Source organism: Apodemus sylvaticus, chromosome 1, assembly GCF_947179515.1.
Source record: "Apodemus sylvaticus chromosome 1, mApoSyl1.1, whole genome shotgun sequence".
NCBI lineage: Eukaryota > Metazoa > Chordata > Mammalia > Rodentia > Muridae > Apodemus > Apodemus sylvaticus.
In genome coordinates this window covers 10881301-10900493 of record NC_067472.1, presented here as the reverse complement: position 1 = coordinate 10900493, position 19193 = coordinate 10881301, and the positions used below count along the sequence as shown (strand labels likewise).

At 42.3% G+C, this 19193-nt stretch overlaps 1 protein-coding gene across 4 annotated transcripts in view; it reads right to left on the bottom strand.

The window, feature by feature from the left end:
* The window catches only part of Sorcs1 (sortilin related VPS10 domain containing receptor 1), a 534948-nt gene extending 517362 nt beyond the window's left edge, over positions 1-17586 (bottom strand). For 3 of the 4 annotated variants that reach the window (XM_052183901.1, XM_052183891.1, XM_052183884.1), the window contains exon 1: positions 16852-17586. In XM_052183901.1, coding sequence (XP_052039861.1) covers positions 16852-17409 — 558 coding nt within the window. In that variant the 5' untranslated portion in view covers positions 17410-17586. The remainder of the gene's footprint in view (positions 1-16851) is intronic. The other variant, XM_052183911.1, reaches the window with a different exon arrangement.
* Between the last annotated feature and the right edge of the window lie 1607 nt (positions 17587-19193).

Here is a 19193-nt window from a genome sequence, read left to right as displayed (position 1 = left end):
ACTGTCTAATAGAACAGCTCCACCTGGTGAAATCCTTGCCGATCCTCTACTAGATTTTTCTCCTTCACAGGATCAGTTACAATCAGAAACAATAGGATGGCCATGGGGTCAGAGAAGCATTTCCCATTCAGTTGCCTACTTTCCATTCAGGGCTACAAAACCATGTAGGTGACAAATTGCACACCATCATCATCTTTTCAAAAAAGAAGAGAGGAGAATAGCTATGTCAGTATGTCAAGGATTTTTATAGTCCTTTAGAGAATTAAGTCATCAGGATGTTCAGTGCTGCTTAATCTGTCTCCATCTTTAGCAAAGTTTCAATCATGTCCATCTTTCAATGCATGAGGTGAGGAAGGTGTGAAAGCACTCGGGTTTCTCTGCGTACACTTACCATACTAATCAATGTAAGTGGCAGGTCTGATGATGCACTAATAGTAGAGTTATTATTACAGTGCTAGTCAAGACTCAGTAGACATATTAGACATTTCCTGATGATACTCGTTAGGTGAACTGCCAGGAATTCTGGGAAAAGTAACTGAAGCTAAATGGGTCATCAAAAGAAGGAAATGAGGCATGTGGAGAAGGGTCAGAGTCCAGAAACTTCAGGGAAGGAACTGCTTCACGTCATCCCAGAATGGCAGATCACAGAATAGTCTTGTCTTGAAGATATGAAAGCCATTTTTAAACAGTTTTTGTGCCTTGATATTAAGCCAACTATTGTATTTTAAGAAACTGCATAATACACCAAATCATTGTGTAGAAAAAAATTTACCTGCAGGCACAAAGTATTTTAATGAAGAAAAAGAATAGGTCTTAATTATATGCCCATGATTTTTCAAATGATCTACCATAAATACATTTTTAAGAAGACCTAAAAATACAAAAAAAAATCCCATTTAAAATATAAACAAATTGGCTACAGGGCAGTTTAAATAATAAATCAAGGTCAAGTTTTCCAAGTTTATTCTGATTAAATAAGGCAGCTTAGCTCTGGGGGTGAAATACAGCAGATTACACACATGCAACCTAAGCTAAATAGTCTCTAGTTTAGAAAACACAAAACAAACTCTCCTAGGATGTGGATGTGTTCCAAGGGCAAGGTGAAGATGTTTCAAGAAAAGAGGAACCTGGTTTTTCTCCAGATAATTAAAAGCTTGGTTTCTGTTTTTAATTTCATGCTTATAGTACTGCTGTATATTAAGTAATTTTTATATTTTTTTCATGAACATATAAAATATTTGCTTAGTTATTCAGTGGGCCAGCATTCTCATTTTCATATGAAAGTAGATATTCCCTCAGTCCAAACACAAAATAGAGGAGCTAAGTCAACTTTCCAAGTACAGGTATGTATATAGCTAATGACAACAACATGCATGCAAAGCACGTGCACGCACATACAAACACACACACACACACACACAAACACGTTCTCTATATATCTGCACACCCATAAACACTAATTTATTAATCCCTATTATAAACAGAAACCAAAGCATTTGTTTCTTTAAATGTAGGTTTCTATGAATACATTTAACACTATTTTAATCATGATACCTGGCACTGTACTATTGCCTTAAAATGTTCAACACACTGTGAAAAACAAAACAAAATATGTTTTCTCTAAAATTTTCAATTGTCTCATAAAGAACAAATAATCTTTTGGTTTCTAGAATCTTATATCCCCAAAGGAGATTTATACTACACCATCCGAAATGTCATAGATAGTCAGTGGAAGGACCTCAGTGCTCAAAATTCAGAGAGAGTCAGGGATGTGGATCATTACTAAGTTTGATTCTTAATAAATTGATCCTAAATAAATAATTCTCAGTTCCTGCCTATGCCTGGTATATTTTAAGCAGTCAACTAATAGTTGTTAAATGCAGAAAAACCTTGAGGCCATTTGAAGATAATGCTACAACATTAAAACATAGTAGAATACTGTGATTTCAAAATGAGCTTCCAGACTCCTGTGTGTGGCTTTAGATCCCAGCTTCTCAGCTCTAAATTCTAACACCTACCATCCATGTGCCCTTGGATGAGCTACTTAATTTCTTACCGTAGGTCAAGTACAGATAGATTTTTATAGAGAATAATGACCGTGCCTCCTTCCTGTTGTACTAACAATTGTAGAATTCACAGTAGCCATTTCTATAGAACAGTGTTAGCTGTTTTCTGTTGGTGGTGGTACACAAATCAATTGGAATAGTGCCTTGCAGATACTAAATAGCCAGTAAAGAGTTCTTGTCATATATAATTGCTGAGTTCTCAGAAAAGGAGTCTCCTCCCCATCTTCCCTTGAAGGTCTGTCATGCCCAGAAGCACTCAGCAAACTCATGGAAACTTGGGACATGTGCTGGGAAGAGAGCACAGGCTTCACCCGCCATTGCTGTCTCCTCTTCACTCTGTTATCACCAACACAATTGTCTTGCTCCTGTAATGCAATATATCCTCACCGTTTCTCAAAATCTGTCCCGGTTGAGACTTTGTAGCACGAGGGCTGGTTCTCGATTTAGCTCCTTAAGTGAGGGACATGCAGTTATTTTCTCCCTTAGGCCTGAGGCAATGTTCACCCCTACTTGTCATCAGCTTGTCCTGGAAGGCAGCTACCTACTGCATCCTACCCCTCTTGCTACAGGAAAGCTGTGACTTCTCATGCATTTCTTTCCCTTTCCCTCATTCCTTTGTTTCATTTGGGACAACTTTCCCCCCATTTCAGTGAGTGAAACATAGTATCATACTTCTTGAATCAAAACAATGAAAATACCCATGTGGTCTATATTTATGGCATATCAAAGCTGATGATTTGTGTCCCATGTGATAAACGGTACATAAATCAGTCCTGTACCATGGAGAAATATGCACTTCCTAGCAATCTCCTATGGACTGCATAGAAGCATATAAAACTGAAGGAAATAGAACCTTGGCATCCAGAAGCTTCACAAACCAGAGCTGCGCCTTGCTTGAATGGGGGCCTAGAGTGACCCAGCCGTAACTTCAAACTTTTAGCTCCTAATAGTCATGCATTTCCTCTTTTTGGAGTACTGAAGAAATTGTCATCCAGGAGATAATTTCCAAATGGAAAGGATTTAACATGCAGGCAACATTTCCAGACAGAGGAAAGGCCTGAGCAGACACACTGGACTGAGAGCGGCTGCTACGCTTGTGAATGAGACTCTGCAGTGGATGGGAGTACATGAGCCTTTTAGAAAGGAAGAGCAAGCTCAAAGGACCACTCGCAAAATGTGTCTTCCAGCTGACCACAGGCTCTCAGTCGTCATTGACCATTTATGTTCTCCCGAAGCCACAAATGAAGAGAGAGCAAGCTTTCCTGTATAGCAGCAGGTCAGAGAATAAATATTTTGGATTGATGGATTTAGAGTCACTTTCACAACTACTCACCTATGTCGTTGTTACCCAGCACTGTATAGACACCAGGTGACCGAATGACCTACATTTCGATGTATGGGGCAACAGTCATATGTCACATAACATTCTTCTGTTAATTTTTCCAGTTACTTAACAATTTGTAACTTGTAGGTAATACAAAAACACATGATGGTACAAAAAAAGGGTTGTCCTACGATTCCTAAGCAACAAATATTGCTTCCTACAATACTGTTTTAAAAAATTAATTAGCATGCAGGTTTAGTGTGCAAATGAGTGTGTTGTATGTGTTTGCATACCCCCTCTCTGTGTATATGTGTTTGTATGTGTATCTCTCTGTGTGTATGCATGTTTGTGTGTCAGAGAACAGCTTAGGAGAGTTGACTCTCTCTTTCCCGCATGTAGTCCTGGGAATCGAACTTAGGTCATCAGGCTTGGTAGCAGGACTGTTCACCCACTCAGCCATCTCATCTGCCTCCCTTCCAATTCTTCACTAACCCAAACTAAACAAGAAGTATGAAGGAGCTTGTAAACCTACAGAGTTTTCAACTCAAATATAATTTTCTCTCTTTTTCTCAAGATTTTGATATATCTTAAATATAAAAAGGAGGCTCATATATGAAATGAAGTCACCGCTTAAGGAAAAAAGGGAAACAATTTCTAATTTAGAGTATATTTGACATCACTTGAAAAGCGCTTTCTGTTTTAAAATGCTGAGACCCCAGCATTCGATCTTCTCATACATAAGCACAACAATGTTTATAAGTCAAACTTTTCCAATCATTCCAGATCCAGATCAGAGCTTTGCAACATCCTCTCAATTGTGCACTGAGAATTATGCGCAATGACGCTTGGGCATCACTTCCCACAGCCTGTGAGCCCACATGTACCCTGCCGGTATCTTCTTCTGCCAACAGCTAGACTTTCCTTACCAGCTCTCTCCTGCTGGTGCATGGTTCCCAATTATGTAGAAAGTAAACAATAAGGAAAAAAATGTTTGTTTTCTGGGACTTTTCTGTGGATTTAATTTATAAATGGCATCTCTAATTTGCAATAGATAGCCAATTAAGAATGGGTAACTTTGGTACAGAATTCCCTAGTGTCCTCTCTCTGTCTTTAAAAATCACACTGTACTTGTAAATGTTGATGATAAGAAAGTATGGAGCTGGTACCCTTAATGTGTCTCATCCTGATTGGATAGGCATTTAACTCTCACCTTAAACTATGTAAAAGCAGAAACACAGAATAATCACCGAGAATGACCCTCACTGTTCAGATAATCAACTTGTCTTCTGAAGATTTTTGTGTGTGCCTACAGGTGTGGTCATGAGCAGGACAAGTTTTATGAGTTTATTTCTTTTGGAAGATCAAATTCTTCGGTCTGGTTGATGTTCAATAATCTAGTGGGAAATTATAAGACTGGGAAACCGATCAGTTATTTTTAGGCCCTATTGACCTTTGCCACAAGTATTTTGGAGATTAAAATAATGAGGAATAAAGAATGAGGTATCAAACCAATGGCAGCTTGTTGACTGCTAACAACCTAAGGTGAAACCCACACTCAAGATGCAGGGGATTAAGAGTGAGTTCAAACTGCCCCCTTTCCCACATTTCAGAATCTCTATTCCCACATTTCCCCCTTCCCCCTTTCCAGAATCTCTTCTCTGTCTACAGTTTTCCTCACTTTGAATAAAGTCTCTGACAAATATCCTTCCCTTTCAAACATAGCCTCCCACTCTCTGGCAAGTTCACTGTCCCCATCTCTTTGCTGCACGATCACTTTGTAGAACTCTAGTTAGCCATGATGTCCTTGCCACACTAAGTTCTAATTCATCCCTTTACTCATCTATCTGCTTCTACCGGGCTGTGCACTCTTTAGGTGAAAGACCGAGTATTTCTAGCACTCAGCACTGACATTCTAAGGCTCTTTACTGTTTCCACTATCATAAAAAACGCATATGCATGTTAGTTCTCCAGAGTACCACCGACTAGTGACAACAGGAAAGGTGAAAATGTTGTTTTTACATGAATCAATCAGCCTCACTTCTCCAAACCGAGTTCATAACTGTTTCCACCGCAGAGAGCTAAGTGCACATGCTCTCAAAGCCACCACACGTGCAGGGTTACCAGACCCGGGTTAGCCCGATACTGTCAAGTAAGAGGGTAGAAAAGCTATCCCACGTGGCCCTGCTACAACTTAGTCCGTCAAAATGCCTGTCCTAATCAATGGCCTTTCTATGTCTTTCTCTCAAATTTTCTTTTTCCTTCTCTTTTCCTACTTGCCTATTTTATCTGTCTCCTTTTCATCTGTTATTCCCGCCTCCTCTCTTGCCCACAACATTTTTATCTGTAACTAAAAATGTTTATTACTATAATGAATATTAGGTGTGACTTTTGTCTGTTTCTCAATAAACATACACCACTAGGGTTATTTTATACTTGACAATGAAATGTAAAATAGGAGAGCAAAGTTTTTACTGATCTGTTTCTCTTTCACTTTCTCTCGCTCTGTCTCCCTCTATTCATGTGTGTTTATGTACACCTTCATTCTTCACATTTCTGTTTTCCTTATCTCTTCTTTTTTCTTTTTCCTCTCTCCTTATTTTCTAGAGTCCCAACCAGCAGTCTCTAAATATCTATTTTGTTGACATGCAAGTCTACCCACCTCACTTTCAAGAACAGTAGTGTTCACCTTAAGAACATGCTTCGGTGAATCACATATGCAAGCGTGTACACACACACACACACACACACATACACACACACACAGGCACATACACAAAAGTGCACATGTTCATTGGGAATGTGTTTATGTGCCTATTTATGCTGTAAGGTAGAGTCCAAGATCCAAACAGAGGCTGAGATGGAAACTAAAATATGTGATGTAGTCAAAAGACAAAACTGCCTCTGGGTTCCTTTTCCCTTGAATCAAAATGGCCATGGTAGAGAAGGGGCCCAGGAATATAGGCTGTGTTCCTGTCAGGATAAAGACAAGGAGTGATTTTGTTGAGACAATCACTGGCACTGTTGTCTCTCAACAACAGTGATTAGAAAACAAGCAGGCGGCACGCTGTGAGTGCTTTGTCCAGCTCAGTGCCTGAAGTCAGTGCTAATGAGGCCAAGTTCACAAGCACATTTGCCCCTTATGTTTTATTTTCCTTTTAAAGGAACTTTTTAAAAGAACGCAAGCAATTTATGTTTGCAGAGAAACCTCAAAAGACAGGCAAAAAAAAATCACATATAATCTCAGTGTTCATCATAACCACAAGCAAACATTCTGAGTTGTAAGTAGGTTTTGTAAATAAAAGCATAATTATGCTCTGTATAGAATAATTGAAAGACTTTCTAAACCTTACTACATCCAAGAGCACTTACAGAACTTGGAATATATGTGGGAACAGCATAGTCCCAAACGTCCTTGACTTCCTGGGACCTACTTTGCACTGTTTTATGATCCATCTCTTTCTTGTCTTTTGTGAGAGATTTCGCACTTCAAACGAGGTGCCTATGAAACCAGCCTTTTCACAGCTTTAATAGTCTGTGGCGTCCATGTATATGGTCACATATGGTTGTTTGTTCTGTGTAAATGGTTCTTAAATTTCCTAATGCTGAGACCTTTTAGTACAGTCCCTCATACTGTGATGACCCCAACCATAAAATTATTTCATTGCTACTTTATAACTGAAATGTTGCTACTGCTATGAATCGTAATCCGATATGCAGGGTATCCGACACAGGTGGAGAACCACTGTTCTACAGAAAGCTAGTTTTTCTAAGCAATTGGAAATAAAACAGAAATCATTTAAGATGTAAGTAGTAGATGGAAAGAGATAACAAGTGAGAGGGACGCCTCCCCAACCCAAAACATAAATGGCGCCGTGTCTCAGACACCATCCCAGGAGAGGGACTGGAGCTAAAACCAGGGCGAGGGTCAGTCCTCTCAGTTGGGGAGGATGACTAATGTCAAGTCTGACAGCCTGGGGTTCAGTTCCCAAGGCCAAAGGTAGGAGGAGAAATCTGAATCTTCTAAATTGTCCTCTGACCCGCACGTATGTAAACATGTGTGAATACAAACTTAAATGTAATTTAATGATTAACATGGGGAGGAAGGCAATATTACAAGCAACATATTATAAGCATCTTCTAGTAGGCTATACTTAGGTACTATTAATATTAAAAGTAATAGTCACAAAACAATAATGGTAATGATAGCAATATTAGTAACCCTTGTTGATTGCATACTATGTACTAGGGGCTGCTTTACATATTTTAATATTTATCATGGTTAATCATCACCTGCCTATATACAATTAATATAATACAATTATATTAATCTCAAAAAAACCAAATTATATTAACTAATACAATTATATTAATCTCAAAAAACCCAAAAACAATTATTTAAAAATTTAAAAATGTTCATTATTATCTACATTTCAAAGGAAAACAGAGGCTCAGAACTGCACCATCTGCCAAATTAAAATATGTATCAGACAATAAAGCAAGAAATAAAAGCAATCTCTAAATTACATACTATGTTTTGAGTCACATATGCTATATGCAACATTTTGACACTTTGGTTACATGTTGACCCAGGTTATGTTGAGAAAGGAAAAGAATTTCCTAGTAATACTCGGGAGGTTGCGCTGTTCCATGCAATCCCAAAAGCTTCCAACCTTGTCTCAAACACCAGGAGTTTCCATTAAGGAGCAGGCACAATCAACATGCCTCAATTCTTCATGGGAAAGCATACCATGCTAACAAAAATTATAATTGTATGGACAGAAAAGAGCGTCACAGAGCCAAAAATTCAATGTGCTTCTAAAATGTAGAGTGTCTAAAGTGGACACATTTCTAAGGGATTCCGGCATTTACCTCTCACCTGGGAATTCACGCATGAGTCCCGTGAGGACAGTCTGGTGAGGACATCACTAACTTGAGTGTGTGCCCACCCAGTCTGAATCTCTCTGTTATCTCAGCCAAATACAAGTTAGAGCAAGCAGGCTGCAGAGAAGTTTCTGAATTAGTGTGAGGGGCATGCCTAAAATAACCCCTTGAAACTCTTTAAAGATGCTACTGGAGAGTCTGAGGTGGGATTGCTGTGAGAGGGCAGACTTCTCCACCCTACCCCACCTACTCACATATAAGCCCTGCAGCTGGGTTGATGGTACAGGACTTTGTGTCTTGATAGCACAGGCTACTCTATTAAAGGGTAATGACTAGAGGCATCAATCCATTTGCTCCAGGGCATAGCATGATTAGCTGGTTGTCTGCTAATATGACTCAGATTAGCCCCTCTTTTTTTAAAAAATGATACAGGTGCCCACATTGTCATTCTAGGGTCATTAGCCAGCAGGGAACAAGCACAACCTACATATCCCCTCTCAATAATAGGATGAGGCATAGATTAGTCCAGGAGGGCAAGCCTGGGTTTTGGCAGCAGTTTGAACCCTGATCAAGCTGTGTCCTGAAGCAACTTCTCAGCAAAGCATCGCATGTCAGTGGCCCGAGAATACAGTAAGGCCAATGAGGGTGCCACCCAATGTGTCATTTGTACTAAGAGTCTCCTTACAGGCCTTCTCCCTTGACTTCTGGTGTTCCCACATTCAGAGAAATAATTAATAATAATAATAATAAATACTAATAATAAATCCCATCTAAGAGGAAGCACACAAGCAGTAAAAGGTTTGAAGCTAAAAATGGCAAAAGGCAAATTTTGTCTTGATTATTTCCCAACTGGGCAACTTTGCGCAAGTTCTTTAGGCTCAGACAGTCACAGATTTAGAGTGGAGATGATACAAACTCATTTGGAAAGGCATCATGATTGCAGGGCATAGCCCAGCCATGGTCCATAACATGTTCTCAATGAGCACCTGCTCACTAACTTGGTTATTCTCTGTGTTATGAAGAGATGGTTGGGGGCTGTCCATCAATTTGTCTTCACTAGACATAGACTATAATATTCAGCAAACTCACCTCGAGTCTCTTCCCCTGGAAATTAGAAGTAGAAAAAAAGAAAGTAATAACCTGTGACTCAGTTTAATTCTTGAGTACTTTCTCTCCAATGAGCATTAGCTAATCACCATTAGCATCAAATCTCACTCCTTTACATTGACTTCTGCTGCTCCAAAAAATATGACACCCTCAGTTCCCTTAACTGAGGCCACCTTTAGCATTATTTTAATTAGAACTCACTGTGGAAAATAGTTCTGGAAAGAAGTGGTGGGTGGCAGGATTTTACTCCTTGCTCTCCCATTCCCAGCTTCAGTAACCCTGGTCCTATGACATCTACTCTCTGCAGTACATTAACAGTGGGGTGCAGAATTCACATAGGTTACTGTCAGGAAGCTCACAGCTAGGATGTCTCTCAGTCTCTCTTTAGGACCACACGTTCAAGGTTTAAAGCTCACAGTGAGCATCGATGAGGCCTCATGCACTGAAGCCAAACGCAAATAACCTAACAGCTGAACTCAGCAGAAGTTGAAGTTTGGGCTTTGGGAGCTCCCTGGCCTCAACACAATGGATACATTTGTACAGGCTTTGCAGACCCTGGAGGCTACAATGTAACTATGTTGTAACACCTGCCTGGCCCATTCTTTGCAAGTAGTGTAGGACTATAGGAGAATTCAGTGTGCTGCAAAGGGTAGCCAAATGTTTCTGGCTTTCTGATCCCACAAAATGACCTCTTTTATAGCCAGGCCATGATTTCCCTGTCTCAGAAGTGTAGCTGGAATTCCTGTCTCCTATTTTACAGGACTGTGTGGAGGAAGAAGCTCAGGTCAGGGAAGTGGTGCTCCAGCCTTTGAGAACAGAATGATTATGTAAAGAGAAAAAATGAGCTGTAACTGATCTAAAGTGTGAAAGCAACATTTAAGAGTGCTATAGAAACAGATACAGTATCTTTAGAAACAGGTAGAATGGCAGGAAGAAATACTAGTATTCATGTTCCTTCTTTGTCCCATACCTAAGTCTTGGAACAGGCTGTATTATCAGTGTTATACAGTAAGAGCCCACCTTTTTTGCCATCAGTTATTTGGCTAGGTCAACAATCCTGTCTGAGCCGAGTTTCAGCTCCTCAAGAACAACCTTCTAAGCTTGTGTGGGACCTGACCTGACCTTGCTCTAGGCACATCTCTTCTTTGGCACCGACTTCAGAGACAGCAAAGAGACTGGAGAGTTTTGCTAACAGGAGAAGGAGATGCTTTATCCACACTATCCATGCAGACCTACAGGGCAGAAATGGAGATATACACTTGGAGGAGATTAACTTTTAACATACATTTAGGGACTCACATAAGCTGGCCAGGTAGTGGTGGGGATTAACGTATTCTCCAGGCGGAACAGCTGAGGATATATCTGACTAAAAACTAACCAGTGGTAAATCATTTTCTGGCGACAGAAGGACGTATGTACAAAACCATGTCAATATAAACAAGGTTGATCTGAGACTTAATGTACAAGTATAGGCAGTTTGTAGCTCTCAGTGACCCTGCTGTTTTAATTCACACACTAGCAGCGAAACACAACCAGACGCACTGTAGGACTGGTGCAGAAACTCTTTTCTTCCACTGTACTTTTAAGGCTACTGCTAGAATTTAAAATTTCAACACAGGTTTTTAGCAAAGTTAGGTAGATTTCTTACAAGTGGACACTAATATGCATGTTTCTTCTCTTCTCTTACCTTACTTATGAAGTCTTACCTTACCCCATGCCTTTTTCATATTTTCTAGTTACTTGACATTGCCACGTATCTGAAAGTGCCATTCAGGCATTCCCCGTGCAGTAAAACTTGAAGACTCCTTCCAGAAGATATTCACGCCGCCTCTGTACTCCTGCCATGGGCTACTCTGCCTCAGAGCACATGGACACTCGGTGTCCTCTTGTATGGATTCTTTGTATAAAAAACTTAAAGCTCTCAGTGGGTGAGGGTGGTTTTTTTCTTTCTTTCATTTTTTATGTTCCATACCACGGAAATCCATCCCAATGCCAGTAATGGCAGGTATTCGGAGTTCAGTAAGTATTTGAGAATTAGAAGTAAATAAAATTCATGTAAGGGTCTCATCATAATGCTGACACATGTCAATCAGCCCTGCTATGTGAGCAGCTATTCTTCTCATTAGCGAAACCATTTATTCCACCTCCCTACGTAGCCTAGCCAACGTATGTCAAAGGAACTGTTGAAAAGAATGCAATCAACTTCCCAGAGTTGATTTGCTCTAGACACTGCCCATAAAATATCTAAGAGGTTTTTAACTTTCCAAAAATGTCTGGTCTTCAATACAAGAATAGCACATTTAGTAAATCAAAGATGTGATAAGAGAAATCCAGTAAACCAAATGCATAAGGACAGATTGCAATATATGTCTCTGCAGGTCTCAGTCTGTGACACCTCACAAACAAATTTGAGCATGGGTATGAGGACAAAGACTTATAGAAATAAAAGCTTTTTTTAAAAAAAATTTTACTGGTGAGAGATATTTTTTATTTTACTGGTAGTCAGTGTCTAGTCTACATCCCAGACGTTCCCACTACACTTTAGTTAAATGTGATGGGTATCACCATGATGTGACTGCATTACGTGTAACCAGGTCTCACATTTTTCATTCTTAATTACTGGACTTTACTTTTTACCTAAAGATGTATCACTTATTAAAGACTTCCCAAACACAAAGGACTGAATGTACTTGACATTAAATCTTTAAGGAAAAAGAACTACATAAAACATACCAACCACCCTGTATCTCAGATGAGGAGCCTAAACCTCAAAGAATTCAAGTACTTTCTCAAGGCAATATGTTAGGAAGCAGGAGAGTTAAGATGTGAACTCAGATCCATCTGTCCCTAATTTGCTGCCTTCCAAGTACCTCCACAGCACATTAGCAGTCATTAAAATCATAGGGACCACTAGAGAACTTAGTATGTGGGCTTACAAAGGAAAGCTAAAGATCTTGTTTTCACTTTATTTAAAAATAAAATGAGTCAGGTCAGAAAAGAGAGAAGATGGTCATTGTATCAAAACAGTTTGCCATATTACTGACACTCAACCTCCTTATAAGATCTAATGTGTCAAAGAAGAAGAAGAAGAAGAAGAAGAAGAAGAAGAAGAAGAAGAAGAAGAAGAAGAAGAAGAAGAAGAAGAAGAAGAAGACGAAGAAGACGATGAGGAGGAGTGGAGGAGGAGGAGGAGCAGGAGGAGGAGGAGGGTAGGAGGAAGAGGAGGGAGAGGAGAAAGAAGAGGAGGATGAAGAGTAGGAAAAAGAGGAGGAAGAAGAGGAGGAAAAGAGGAAGAAGAAGAGGAGGCAGAAGAGGAGGAGGAGGAGGAGGGGGATGAAAAGAATTTATTGCTAAAGAATAAAAACAATGAATTCATGAAATTCTTAAACAAATGGATGGAGCTGGAGAACATCATCCTAAGTGAGGTAACCCAGTCTCAAAAGAACACTCGTGGTATGCACTCACTGATAAGTGTATATTAGCCTAGAAGCATGGAATACCCAAGACACAATCCACATATCAAATGATGTTCAAGAAGAATGAAGGAGTGGCCCCTGGTTCTGGAAAGGCTCAGTGCAGCAGTGTAGGGGAATACCAGAACAGGGAAGTGGGAAGGGGTAAATGGGGGAACAGGGGAAGGGAAGAAGGCTTATGGGACTTTCAGATAGGGTTGATCCAGGAAAAGGGAAATCATTTGAAATGTAAATAAAGAATATATCAAATAAAAAAAAAGAAAGCTAAATGGTCTTAGGTTACCATCCTTGAATCACCAAGTGCAGATCCCACCTATCACAGAAGATGTAGCAGCGGGTGGAGGAAAAGACAACCGACTCCCCGCTAAGGTGACGTGTCTGGTGACAGACACAAGGTAAAGCACTTGCTTTTCCTCAGGGAGTGGAAGCCTTCAGCCCAGAAGATGCCTTCTTATCACCATCAGACGTCAACTCAAAATAGGATTATGAATTATACTGAGTCCAAAGGCCAAAGTCTTCTGTTGCCTAAATGTGTATAAGGCAGCCATTCTGGGGGTTCAGAGCAGATGCTAGCAGGTGCTTCTTTCCCGCTCTGTGTATTCATGTGTGACTGTCTCTTGGAACGTTTACTCTTTTGTAGCCTCATCTACGTAAGGATGTCTACTCCAGATGACCAAGTGTCACAGTGAACGTAAGAGATCCACCGGGGCCCAGTGGGGATCAGTTTATTTTGTAAGGGTGGGTAGAAATGTCAACTCTAGAAACCATTAAAGGCAATGAGCTATGTAAAAGCTGACCAGGCCTCCGCACTCTCTGCTGAGTGCTAAGTACTCATGATGGGAAAAATGTAAGTGAAAAGTTCTGTTGGTAAATCACTTCACGTCACTGCCAGAAGAGAAGGAGCCAGGCTGATGAATTGAAATATTCAAATTAACTACAGTATAAAAATATGAAAGGGAGAGATTAACACTTGTCACCTACTTACCACCTACATGGGAGTTAATAGATTGGTGAGTGTAGCACTTTAAAATCCCTTCAGATGGAAGTATAAACACATACAGCACCAGGAACACATATATAGTCAGATACATTTTGTAACACTCTAAGGATTACTATGTAAATTTAGATCAGGGCACAGCATGCTTGGAATGAGTAGGATAGGAACAATATGTTCTTGCTCATGACACCAAGCTCATGACAAGTGATTCATACCCAGCACCTTTCGTGCCAGAAGAGCCCCCCAGGTGTTCCACCAACTCTAGCAACGGTTTCCATCAAGGGAGAAGACTGCAGTGTGGGGGAAGCACATTACACCCACGGATGAGGCACAACAGTTATATGTCTACACAAGTGCACAAGTCCAGCAGAGGAGGGGGCAGGAGAAAAGAAGGGAAGGAGCTGAAAGACCAATCCAGAGATCCTCGGCAGTTTGACAGGCAGCTGATAACTGTCACACACTTGTGCCTGGAAGGCAGGTGTTATTGTGATCTGGGGCTCTTCTAAACCCAGGATTTTATCTAATGTGACGCAGGCTTAGCGGTGTGCTACCTTCTTCTCTGAGAACCAGAAAGGAGATTTGTGAGGTAGTGAGGAGATCTAAGCCTAAAACGTAGGAATCTCCTAATCTTGCCCCCAGGTTTAAAGAAGTAGATTTCTCACTCTGGATGAATATGATAAAATTGAGAATAGTTACAAAAGACTCTTGTCACAGGACCTATTCCTGAGTAACTTGACATATGATTTTTGGCTATTAATCTAGAAGTATTCCCCACTGTAGATGAACCTCACACCCACAGCATGGACCACATGCTGTGCTAAACCACTAAGAGCTAGATTTGGGTCTTTCTATGCTTTTGTCGAACAAAGTTGCCCAAAGTGTTTTTCTGCACCTTTTCTCTTTACAAAAGACTTTAGTGTTTCAGTCTCCCAGAAGTCTGGTCCAGATAAGCCAGGTTGGCTTTCCTTAATGGACCTGGATAAACAATGTTTTTTCTTTCTTCATCATCTATACAATACACAATCTGACAGACAAAGCAGTTACATGAGATGCTCGGAGCTGGACCTAGAAGGGGAAGGGAGGAGCTACATGGTGTGAGACCCCTCCTCATCACTGTGCTTAGCATAATTTGAATGTTTTGACCTTTAACACCCATCATCTTCATTATTTCCTACGTTTTATCTTAGATTCATATCCCTGCCTTAAGCCCCAACTCTCGTAAGCCCCATTCTGCAGTTGTGCATCGAAAAAAAAAAAAAGCCAGTAGTACTTGGCGCCATTTCTAAATGGAGGTTAAAATTTGCCAAGGGTGTACTCTCTTTCCAAGATCTTTTAAGAGATGAACTAAAGTAGAGGTCTAATGGGTGAGTGATATTTTACAACTTGAATTACATTAAAAGCTAGAAATATTTTGAATCCAAAGTTTTATCTTTTTTTTCTTTTTCTTAGCACAAGACCTAACACATTTAATGCATTCAAAATCTCCTCCTTATAGCCAGAGCTCTGGGTTAATCACTTAATGGAGCCAGAGTTTATATAGGAAGATTCAAGTTAAAATTAAACGGCTCAGTTTAGTAACTATGATACAAAAGATATAGTTAACATAATACACCAGGACAGGAGTGTCCAGAGCTGGAGTAGAAATAATTCCAACTTTAGACTTTGATTAAAAGGATTTCTGAGAAGCTCTGGCAGCAGCCCCGATGAAGGCTGCATTAGCTAGAAATCAGGGGCTGTTTTCAGTAGAGGGTAGACTAGACCTACTAATGCATGACACAGAATTTTTCAGAACTGTCTCAACTCTTATTAAAAACCCAACAATGAACACAGCTCACTGAAGTGGCACTTGTTGGCAAGCTTCCTGGAAATATTTTTCAAAGGTACCATGTTGCATCGGTACACATTACAGACACAACTCCATCAGTGGATGGAAGCTGTAGCTGAGACCCTTCCCCCACACCACCACCCCCACTCCCAGTCCCCGTTTATAAACCTTTAACTTTTCTTGTCGGCTTCATGGCACGGCAGCCTAGAGAACTTTACACGCTTTTAAATCGTCTTCAGTTATTACCATCAAAGCTGGTTCCTTACTATTTCAGCGCATTGAAGTTTCTAGGTTTGGGCTAAACTGGGTAGCTTCCTCAGATTTCAAACATCCAGCCTCCTCTGAAAATCGGAAGCTCCTGATAGACTTGCAGGCTATGGCTTTTCGCAGAGCCTGAAATCTCATCCCTGTCTTCATAAAGGGAAACTCGAATCTTTATTTGAGTTCCTCCTTAGAAGAGGTCAGTCGTGGGAAAACAGGGGTTTGTTGTCACTGGGCTCTCTATCTGATCTTCCCCAGGCTGACCACACCAGAGAACAACTGCCCTTTCATGGGCTAGAAAAGCCTGGCTCTCAAGATGCACTTGCTAATGCTGTCAGGAGATGCTGGGGAGCCTCTGCACTGAAACTTGCATCCGTTTGGTCCCCAAATAGATTACGAATACCAAAGGGCACCTTATATCGTACTGCAGTTTGCCTTCTCCGGGGTGGAACGGGGGCTAGGAGCTTTGTATAAAAATAAAATAAAATAAGCCCACAGAGGCGACTTTTCCGCGCACTCCATCAGTCTATCAGGTAAGGAAAAGTCCCTTCAGGAAATTTCAGTGGGCATGGAAATTTAACCCTTTCAGCTCTGCATTAAAATTACTTTAACACACTTACACCACCCCCATACGTGGTCTTCAGTTCCACTCTCCAGTGCCACTGAAGAAATAAAAAAGATCTGCCTGTTCCATTACAGTTTGAACCTTTTGCTCTGGAGAAGATTCTGAAGGTGGTGGTGGGGGGGGCTCCCTAGTAGGCACCATTAACTCTTGGGGGGGGGGAGCTGAGAAGACTTCACTGTGCAGTTTCTCCCAAGAAAGAAACCTCTTTGCCTCTGATTCACCACCAGCTCTCACAGTGAATGGTAACCCTTTCCTTCTCTCGCCCCTTTGCCCCCAGTTCCATTCTACTCACGCTGCTGTTGTGGCCAGACCAGTGGACCATAGCTTGGTTGTGTGCCGAATCTCCTGTCAGCGCAAACGTGGTGCTGGTCAGTCTCAGCTCCTCCATCCGGAAGCGGGTGGCTTTGTCCGGGTCCCGCGCGCCAGTCCCAGGCCCCTGCTGCCCTCCATCCTTTAGCATGTCCCGGCGGCTCCTACTCGCACCCTCTCCGGGTTCAATCTTCTCGGGATCCGTTCCACTCCGTCTTCTCCGGCCAGAGCGTGCAGCGGTCGCCACTGACACCTTGCTGCCCCCAGCTCGCTCCAGAAACAGCGCCCGGTCCCCGGGGGCCACTGCGAACAGGGGTCTTCTGAAGAGGGGCGGGGGCGTGGCAGGAGCCCGACCCAGCGGTCCCGGGTGAGGAAAACCTCTTGGGGTAAGGGTCCAGCGTGGGGTCGAGCTAGGGTGCTGCGGAGGGCAGCTAGAGAGGCTGCTGCAGACGCCGGGGGCTAAGAGCATCAGAAGCCCCGCTCCAGCTAGGAGCGCGCTCAGCCCGGCCAAGGAGCGGTCCCCGGCGCCAACTTTTCCCATCTCTGGAGCGGAGAGAAGCTGAGAGGATCCCGGACCGAAGGCGGGCAGCGGAGCGAGGCTCCGGGCTGACGGCGGCAGGGCGTGCGCTCAGGACCGCAACTCCATCCAAGTTGGGCTGGGCGGCGGCAGGACGCGCGGAGGCGGCGCCAGGCAGGTGCCTGCCGCTTGCCCAGGCTGGGCTTGTGCAGAGCGCGCGGGTTGGGACGGAGCTGCGAGCCACAGCCGCCGCCGCCGCCGCGCGGGGGTGGAGCCGAACTGAAGTCACGGGCGGAGAGGGCGCCGCGCGCAGGATGGCGACACGGGAGGGAGGGCGGGCTTTGCCAGGGCTCCGGGCGCTGCGTCCCGTCGCCGAGCTGCGCTGTGTACAGGGCTGCGGGCGCGGATTGCGCTGCGGCCAACCCTCCCCAAGGAGCGCGGAGTCCCCGCAAGCAGCCTGAGCAAGAACCCTTCCTCTGGGGGCGAGCAGCCCCAGGCTCCCGGAGCAGGCGCTGTGAAGGGTTTCCTATTCCTGTTTTCCCTTCTCTCCTCTGTGGTTGTTTCTCCCCCTTTCTCTTTTTCTGGTCTTTTCCAGTTTAGAAGATAAGTGGGCTTTTGCTCTCTCTCTCCCTCTTAAACTGGGTGAGTTGGCATCTAGTCCTTACTTTGTGTGCCGCGACCTGCAGATCTCAGAAGGCAGCAGAGAGTGGTGCAATACACTGTGTGTGTGTGTGTGCGTGCTGTGTGTGTCCTGCTCAGTCTATGTACACATATATAGTTAGGGAGATTTACACACACACACCCCAACACACACACACCCTCTGTGATTCCTCCTAGAATCCTTTCCAGGTCTTCTTAAGCACTCTCCGGTATTGAAAGCAGTCACACTTGATAACACAATTAAAGTTAAGATTCCCCAAGTATTTTGTAGCTATATACATCTTGGCGTCCATCATTAAGAGACCACAAGCTCCTGAGAGAAGGGAGACTAACTCTGAAGAAGTGACCTGTTTGCCATTGTGTTCTCTGCTTGCTAACAGTGCACTGAATGGTAGCAGTTGTAGGTGATTGTCTTGGTGAGCATGTGTTGTTAGAGAGCTGTATATCAACACACAGAGGAAAGGTTTTGTATTCTTCTGGCGTTGCCGGTTAGCCCAGGGTTGCTAACACACGCATTCAGATCCCCCTGAGCAAACCAGTGCTTGATGGTGTTTGCTGTGGGAGCTCAGGCAATTGAGTGTCCCACATATTAAATTAAGTGGTTGCATTAGATGACCTTTAAAATCTCTTGTGATCCTCAAATTCTGTAATTATGTGATTATAATATCAATCCGCCCAAGATCCCCTGCCACTGTTCAGAAATTGAGGTAATGATTTATGGTAGGTGGGAGGGCTTTGGAAATTGCAATTTCTCAAAAGCCAGGCCTTTTTCAAATTGTTAATTGATTCCAAGGTTTAAAATGCCATCGAATCTCTTTACCATCCCATGTACCAAATAATGTCCTTTTGAACACATGAGAATTATGAAATTATTGAAGGAATATTTATGGATTGAGTAAACAGATGTTATAAAAGAGTGCTAATTCCTGTGTGCAGTTTGATTTTTGTTCCGTTTCACACTTGGAACCATCGTCTTACTCTACAAAATTCTAAGTTTGTGATGAGCCCCACTTGAAAGTAACACACAGTGATAATTAATCTTCAGTTAATGAAACCTTCCTGATGATACATACTCCAGAGGAACAACTTTAGGATAAAAATCTATTCCAGGGAGATGTGACATCATAATGGTTCCTACGACTTGCTGC